Source organism: Sceloporus undulatus, chromosome 1 (genome assembly GCF_019175285.1).
Source record: "Sceloporus undulatus isolate JIND9_A2432 ecotype Alabama chromosome 1, SceUnd_v1.1, whole genome shotgun sequence".
NCBI classification, from domain to species: domain Eukaryota; kingdom Metazoa; phylum Chordata; class Lepidosauria; order Squamata; family Phrynosomatidae; genus Sceloporus; species Sceloporus undulatus.
Window position 1 is genome coordinate 73,772,560 of NC_056522.1, and position 9,080 is coordinate 73,781,639.

Here is a 9,080-nt window from a genome sequence, read left to right on the forward strand (position 1 = left end):
TCCTCTATGGAGGCTACTAGTAAGCAATTACTCATTAAAAGCCTACTTGACTAAAAAGTTATTTGCCTTCTTGACAGCTAGGTGCTGATAGGACCAGAGCATGTGAAATTCAGAAACCAAACCTCTGTGGTTGTATGAGCATTTGATGATTTGCATATTGGTTTATTTAGGAGGAACAGCTCAGCTCTCAGCCTCACTCTGTCTAGGTGCATAGGCTAGGAGATACAGAGATGACCAAGTCTTGGAAAAGTTCTGTGGATTTTCTGGACAAGTTTGTGTCTGATAGTCACAAACTGACCCCAGAACAGACGTATTTTACTTATAAGGGTATTTTGTTTCCTGTAGCTGCTTGTAAACCTGAAACTATCCAAGCTCTTGAAACCTTTGAAGCCAGGCTTGATGATATCTTCCTGTGTGGATACCGTAAAACAGGTGAGTAGCTATGTAAGTGGGTTGTAAAATGTGGCTTGTAAATGAAGTTAGACCATGGGAGAAAATCACCATCATATTTAGATTGGCATTTCAATGTTGTAAAATTAAATGTTGGTGTTGTTAACATTATTTATATCTTGTCTTTTCTCTCAAAACTAAGGGTCATAGTGGCTTACAGATTGAAACAAATACAATATACCTAAAACATACAAAAGCTAAACATTCAAATGTAATTAAATTGTTAATAACATTAGCATATTTTAAAATGTAACATTAAAAAGAAAAAAATGTTTCAAAACAATACAATTAAAATAAGCCAAAAAACATGTTTAAAAAACACTGCAAAGAAATTCAGAACCCAGGTTGGTGTAGTGAACTGTGTTGGACTAGGACCCTGGGGATGGGAGAGACCAGGGTTCGAATCTCTACTCATGGAAACACACTGGGTGACGTTGGGCAAGTCACACTCTCTAGGCCTTAAAGGAAGGCAAAGGCAAACCCCCTCAGAAAAAAATTCTACCAAGAAAACCTCATGATAGGTTCACCTTAGGCTGCCGTAAGTCAGAAATGAATTGAAGGCACACAAGAAGAAGGAGACAAAGAAGAAGAAGCAACAACAACAGCAGCAATCACAACAGAGTAAGACCTTTATAGGCCCTAAACACTTAAACAATATTGGTGCTCCCTTGTATATCCAATTCTAATATAGGTAATATATCTAATGAATATATAGTCGGCCCTTCTTATACACAGATTCAAGCATCTATGGTTTGAAAATGTTCAAAAAAAGTATAAATTTCAAATATCAAACCTTGATTTTCCAATTTGTATAAGGGACACCATTTTGCTATGTCATTATATTTAATAGGACTAGAGCATCCATAGGTTTTGTTATCCACAGGGGATCTTGGAACCAGACCCCAGCATATAACAAGGGTCCACTGTATACGCCTTGGAGAACAGTATGACAGTTTACTAATTACCAGATTCTAATTTTGTTGTATTCTCAAAATTAATGTATATAATTAATCTCTATTATTACTTTTATTACTTTTATTTTTATGTATATGTTTATATAATTTTTTCATTTATTGTGGCAGCCTTGTTTTTTGTTGTTTGTTTGTTTTTGTGAAACCTGGTTCAGCTGCTTCATCTGCAGTTTTGCACTATATGGTCCATGATAAATCTAGCAATGGAAAATTTCTGTGGTGTCCCCCTTCCCTAGATGCCCTAAATACATGCTTATTTTGCTTAATGATTAGTCGAGCCCTGACTACTACTGATAATACTACTACTAGAAAAGGAAAATGTCCTATCTTCTATTCCCTTCTGCAGCCACTGGTACCTTATTACAGTCCTCTGCAGAAGCATAACAGACCATCATATTTCTGCCCCCAGCCCAGTACCAATACCTATGGAGGAAATGTGCTGAAATGACTGAAGCACTTGAAACAATATACTTCAAGAGCTGTTCTTTACAGTTTAACTTTACATGTCTTGAACCAAACTGAAATTAGAATCTTCTTAAATTTAAAATTCTTAAACAATCTTGTTCTACTTAGAAGAAACAGTTGCTCAAAGAACTCATTAGATAATAAATGTTGCTCCCCATCCTGGCTTCCATTAAATGTGGGTGGATAGATGGGGCATGTTGCCAAACCAGCTGAAAGCCTACTATTTTCATCTTGCTGTGCAGAAAGCACAAATTGTGCTTTTCCTCAGGCAATTCCCATTCACTTAAAAAAGAACAACAAAGTGATATTTCTTCCCATATGAACATTCTTGATTAGCAGTCAGGAGTAGTAGCCAGCATGTGATGGCAAACAGCATAACAGCAAAGATACAATAATAATAACATGGTGGAACATAGTGCTCTGCTAGCATGACTACATGGACTTTCCTCATGCCATAGCTATGCAGCATGCAACTAGCAGTGTTGTTCCTCACCATCTACAGCAAACTATACCCATTCTTTTACACCCATTGTTGCCCTGCTATTAAAAAAATGAAGCTGCTAAGGACTATGTCCTAATGTCTAAGTTTAAAGTCTCCTCCCCTTCTTTAATAAGAATTTTATGTCACTAAGACTATTGTAGAGAAAAGGTAATTTTGGTTCGAATCCTATTGGTGATATCTGTGAAAAACCCTTGGTGTGTGTACTTTAATAGACATTGTGTAAGGAGATATGCAACACCTCCATGAACAACATCCCACAGTGCAAATATATTTGACAGTCCCAGTGTAACCTCCCACAGCTAAGTAGTGGCCAAGGGGGCAGGAAGGCACATGAGCTCTTCTGGTTGCAGTTGGGAAACTGAAAAAATAAAAATTGAGGATTAGTGGCTAAGGAGGAGGGAAAGTACCTGGGCATTGACTGGCTACAGTTGGGCACCTGGGGCAAGGACAGTTGTCACCTTCCCGGATCTCTGATGTAAGACATACAGGGTAATGCTGAAGGTCTGGAACAGCAACGAGGGCTATAAGTAATCTCCATCTCCAAGTATGCATACCTTCTATTTTTAACACATACACCCCAAAATACTTTTAATCTCCCCCCAAAAGTGATAGGTTACCAGCAATGGAGGTGGAAGCAGGGACATGGAGTTGGCCACACCATGACACCACTATTGCTGCTGATAACCCATCTCTTTGGGAGTCACTGGCACCACAAAGAGATGTATAGTAGTGGCATTGGTAGAAACATGGAGTCAGACCCCAAAGAGATGGGCTATTAACAGCAGTGGGGCTGATTTCATGTTTCTGCCATCAGTGCCTCCTCACTGCCTCCCCATCTACTGTTTGCCTTTCCTTCCTGCCAGGTAGCTTCTTCCAGGCTTATGGCAGAGGGAAGTGAGGGAAGGAGAGAAGTCCATGCCCCCCCCAAGTCCCAGTGTGTGCAGAAGGAGGCACTCACTTCACTCACTGTTTTCTCTGTGCACTGAGCTGCTCTTCACCCCATGCCTTCAACATTTGGGGAACAGCAGCATTATTCCAATTAGGGTGTCACCTGGTACGGCCTACACACACCCCAGAAACCCCTAGTGAGGCTCCTGGATATGTAGCTTAGCAAGTAGTATTTAGAATTCTCAGAGAGCTCTAGTGCTTCAACAAACTACAAAGCTCAAGATTACACTGGATGCAATCATATAAGATAAAGTAGCTTATTGCACACATTATTTTCCCTGTTATGGGAACAGGAAGGGGACTCTCAGGGCCATGCACCACCAGGAAAAAATGTATTTTATCACACAGCAAATTGTCCTCAAAATGGCCCGTTCCGTTCCGCAGCACCAAGCCATCCTCATTCAGTGTTGAGGAGCATTAAACGTTCGGGTTGGAAGTCTTCCGATGGAGCAAAATGGCACCCCTCAGCACTGAATGGGGATGGCTTGGTGCCATGGAATGGAATGCAGCCATTTTGAGGACAATTTGCTGTGCGATAGAATCCGTTTTTTTCCTTGTCGCACATGGCCTCGAGAGTCCCCTTCTTATTCTCATAATGGGGAAAATAATGTGTGTGATAAACTTCAAAATGTCATCATGGTATTATGTGTAGCGTAAACTGACCTGTAGTCTTTCTCTTATCTTCCTTCCTGCCCTCAACAGTAACAGAAAGACAAGGCAGCATGGAAGCTCACAGAGAATGTGTGATATTCCTCCTCCAGTCTTCCTTCACCATTTTGTGAGCCCATAATCCTGTAACAGGATTTATCAGAGAAACATCAGAATATGTAGCTAAGGAAACACAAATGTCTCCTTATGCATAGCCTTCGTCATTGTAACACATTACTTTCATGCTTTGTGCTGATTTTCCCTTTCCCCTTACACATAGACACCCTTCCCATTAAGAAAGTGAGGACTGAAAGAACTCAGGAGTAGTGTAGCCATGGGCCCTCCTTTAGAGACCACAGTCCTCCGTTGAAGGCTGTCCATTTCAAATAAGAAGAACCTTCAAAAGGAGAATATAGGCCTTCAAGCAGACCGAAACAGGCACACAGGTCATTAGGTCAGTTTTCCATAATATGGTAAGATATCTTGTATTTTGTTTTAATTCAAGACATTATTTCTGTATTTTCATTTATATATACAAATAAGCCTGTACATATTTGTGTGTTTTCATTGCCTCTTTCCAGGAAGCCGATTTTGCTATGCCTTCCCTTCCCTTCCTAGTTTTTACTCTGACAATAGGTCTATGCTTATTAACCTTTTTTAGGTCAAGGACCTCATAGAAAATCAGATGAAACCTATGGGCCTCTTCCCTAGATAAATTGTTGTTGTTGTTGTTATGTCTTCAAGTCATTTCTAATTTATGGTGACCCTAAAGCAAGCCTATTATGGGGTTTTCTTGGCAAGTTTCTTCAGAGCGGGTGTGCCATTGCCTTCCCCTGTGGCTGAGAGCATGTGACTTGCCTAAGGTCACCCAGTGGTTTCCATTGGCGAGCAGGAATTCAAACCCTGGTCTCCAGAGTCATAGTCCGATGCTAAAACCACTATGCCACACTGGCTCTAGATAAACATATACACTTGCAATTCTGCATGCCATTTCATTTTATTCCATTGAAAATTGATTTCTTTCACACACAGTAATCTGAAATGGGGAGAAAGTACAACAAATACTAGGGGGAAAATAGAGTTTTACCTTAAAATTCACTGTGACTGGGAAGCAGAGGGGAATCCAAAGCAATAGAAAGTAAATTGAAGAAAAATTGTGCACCCAGTTTATGGATCCCCTGAACCATATACATGGACCCCTGGCTAAGAAAGTCTGCAATAGTGCATTTTCTGATTCTTTCTCATTTGTGTCCTTTCTGTCTATTTATCACTCCCTCCTCTCCTGTTGCCTGCTTCTGTTTTGCTCTATGTTGTTTTTCCTTTTTTGTTTATCCCATCAGCTCTTCTTCTCATCCCAGTTTCCCACCTGAGTTTGTCTAATTTCAGATCTGTATGTCTAAGAAAGTATACAAGAAAGAAGGGATGATACCAGGAACTGAATTAGTCATCTGAATGGTGCAATGAGATTTTTAAAAATATATTGGATATAGTGTATTATTTAGGCTTTGCCCCAGGCAGCAAAATGTCTTGAACTAGCCCTGATAGTAGAAATTATAATTGAGCTGCAGGATCCACAGATGCAGAGTTTTAAGTAACAACATGCCACGAACAGTAGCCTCAAGCATGTATTCCACTCATTTTTCATCTTTTTCAGGTACCAACTGGGTTGAACACATCCTAAACCACTTGGCAATCACAGCTGCAAAATATACAGAAGAAGAAGTGGAAGAGAGAATTAGTATTGCAAGGGAATTAGCCATAACACCACGCCTTGAGTTTGGTGATCCAGACAAATTCAAGGTTAGAGTGGCTCAAACAATAATGACTTTGACTATAATAAATTTGAATGTTTAATCTGTCACAAGACACTTTGTTGTTGTTTGAAAATATCGAGCCCACTTTCACTTATGTGCAAAGCTATATTGCAAAAGGTGTGCGGAATCAGATTCCCAAGTTGGAAGAGATTGTCTGTATTCTCACATGATAACTAAAGATGTGCTCAGAAGTGGGATTTCTCTCCTACTTGTGCAGAAAATTCTGTGTGTGGGGGGGGGGGGGGTTGTACAAAATAACCATGTGCAAATCTTGCACAAAATAAGTCCTAACTGTGAAGATTTTTACCAGCCCAGAATTATTTTTTTTCTTTTCTTTTTTGCCCATTTTTCAAATATTTTCTAAAATTCTTTCCATCCCTAGATCTGGGATGGGGGTCCTGTAACTTTCATATTTAACAGACCCTGGAGCACAATGAAGTACCATAATGCTACATTAAGCCAGATGGAGGTACATGTCCTCCCTCTCCTTCCAAACTCTAACTTTCTGCTTCAGCTATCCCTCACAATAAGGTTATTGCCTTGCTGGTGGAGAGCAGCATAGGGGCATAGATGAGAACCTACTCCTGTTCCTGTTTCTGGAAAAATGACAAAAGCCCTGACCCAGATCTAAACTGGCAACCCTAGATTTAGTGTACTGAATAGGTGGTCCTTCTACATCCCAGAGTGATTATCAAGGAAGAATTCTTACAATAACAAGTACATCAACCAGGGAGAAGGACATGGTCCTATCAAATATCATTTCCATACTGTTTCCAAATAACTTTTATCTGGAAGTCAACCTCTTTCTGAAGTAAGTTTTTTGAAGCATCAGCCAATAATACACTCCCATTGCTTATTGTGAAAGCTCTGTCCTATTTATTTAGCTTGAATGGAATCACTCTAATGATGTTGCAAGCATGTTCACTATTTTCACTACATTGGCTTTGGCAGTGAGCTCAGCTGCAAAAGTGATTATTAGCTATTATATCATTTATTTTAGACTTGTTAGTCATTATGTGTAAGCAGGAAGCAGGAATGAACATATGAGATAATTGGGAAGGGCTCCTGTTCAAACATAATAATACCTGAAAAGATATATTGTCCCAGTAACATTACTAAATTAAGCTAATTGTTTTGTAATCTGAAAAACTGGAAATTATGTTATGGCTACTCTCTGAAGTATTCTTCACCATAAAGGGAACAGAAATGAAATAGTTCAAATGACTGTAATGCTTTCTATGCAAACTTGTGAAGGAGCAGTTGTTGGATATCTGTCAGATATGTTGCTTTCAAAATAAAAAGTTCTCTTGCTTTTGGGGAATACATGACTAGAACCTTGTATGGTATCAGTGTGTGCGTTAAACATGAGAAATAGTGGCCTGTTACAGACTGCCAAAATAAAGCTGCTTCGGGTCTCTTTGGAGGTATGCTTTTTAAATGATGCATGGGTCCTAAGAGTCCGGAGGTCACGCCAAAGCCACACTCCATTCCTAAGCACTGGAGTGCAGCTTTGGTGCAGCTTCCAGATTCTTAGGATGCATGCATCATTTAAACAGCATACCTCCAAAGAGTCCTGAAGCAGCTTTATTTTGGCAGTCTGTAACAGGCCAGTATTTATTTACTTAGTGCATTTATACTCCACCTTTCTCACAAAACAGAATTCAAAGTGGCTTTCACTTGTGCCTGTAGATAGGAGCACCACAGCAGGCATCTTTGCAGCAGGTATCTTGGGCAGGGTTTATCTGTGTGCCCCAGAGGTATAGCATATCATTTTTCATGAAAGTAAAACAGTTTAAAATTCACTGTTGTCCACATGTCAAATAGTTATATAAATTATTATAATGCACAACATTTTCTCTGGAAACTTGAGGAGGAAGCCTTCATTTGAAATTCCTTCCAAGATGTTGTTTTCAAAAACACAGATTGTCAAATTTTATTTTAGGACCAGTGCTTGTATGCTGTCAGCATTAGCTATATTTCAGAGAAAGAAACTGTCAAGTCCTCCTCTTGCCTAGGAAAACCCTATGAAATTTGTGAGGTTGCCATAAGTCAACAGGCAACTTGAAGGCGCGTGCGTGCAGTGCACGCACACACACACACACACACACACACACCAAACATTCAGCAGTCTGGATCACACATGGAAAGTGGGAATAAGCTAGAATGTATGTGTACATTCTAGCTGTGTTAAATCCTACTGAGCTCTGGTTAGGGTGCTGTGAGTTCACCTGAGGCAAGTACTTCTCAGTATCAAACACCTACCCTAGTACTCTCTAAGGCACACCAACAAAGCATTTTATGTATTTCACATTACATTTAAATTAAAAACTATTACTCAAGTGCCTCACAAGAGACCACATAAGAATGTCATAGTCCTGTGAACAAAGTATCTTAGAATAATATGTGCAAGCACATACACTGTACTCCAGAAGGGCCCAGGGCTAAGGCAGCTATAACTTCTCCTGATAGGCTCTGCCAGGTATTGTTTTCATACTCGATAAGTTGGCATGAAAAAAGTTGAAACACATGAATTATTTATAATGTTCATTTCATAGTTTGCTAGAGATATAAACATGTTACAATTCAGGCTCTAGCCACCTTGTGAGTGTGTGTATGTGACTTCAAGTTCCCTGCTTTCAACTTATGGTGACCCCATTAATTTCATAGGCTCCTCTTAGGCAAGGAATACTTAAGAGTTGGTTTTGCCAGTTCGTTCCTCAGAAGTATAGCCTGCAGCATCTGGTACTAATCAGCAGTCTCCCATCCAAGTACTACCCAGGGCTGACCCTGCTTAGCTTCCAAAATAATACAGAATCTGGTGCCTTTAATGTGTTTAGGGCCCCATACAGACTGGCCAAAATAAAGCTGCTTCGGGTCACTTTGGAAGTATGCTGTTTAAATGATGCATGCGTCCTAAGAGTTCGGAAGCCTCACCAAAGCCAAGATACAGTCCTAAGGATACACTAAAGATACACTCCCAGCATTCCATACTCTGACCCATTCTTATCATTTACCTTACTGCATTTACTGCTCATCACCATACATAACCATACTTTACCACAGTTTCTCAAATAAACACATTTTTTTGATCTGCCTTGGTCCAGGCCTGAGAGGGAGAGAAGAATGCTGGACCTGATCCCCTCCCCTCCCCACCTCACCATTCCCTTCTCCTTTTGTGTCGTGTCTTTTAGACTGTAAGCCTGAGGGCAGGGAACCGTCTATTATCCCCTCTGTTGTAAGTTGCCCGGATTCCCAGTGATTGGGTGGTATATAAATAAATCC

At 40.1% G+C, this 9,080-nt stretch overlaps 1 protein-coding gene across 1 annotated transcript in view; it reads left to right on the forward strand.

The window, feature by feature from the left end:
* Window positions 1-230: 230 nt before the first annotated feature.
* Window positions 231-9,080, forward strand: part of LOC121921433 (sulfotransferase 6B1-like) — a 20,828-nt gene continuing 11,978 nt past the window's right edge. Inside the window, exons 1-2 of the mRNA XM_042449537.1 lie at window positions 231-432; window positions 5,639-5,784. Of these exons, the coding sequence (XP_042305471.1) occupies window positions 231-432; window positions 5,639-5,784 (348 nt within the window). The remainder of the gene's footprint in view (window positions 433-5,638; window positions 5,785-9,080) is intronic.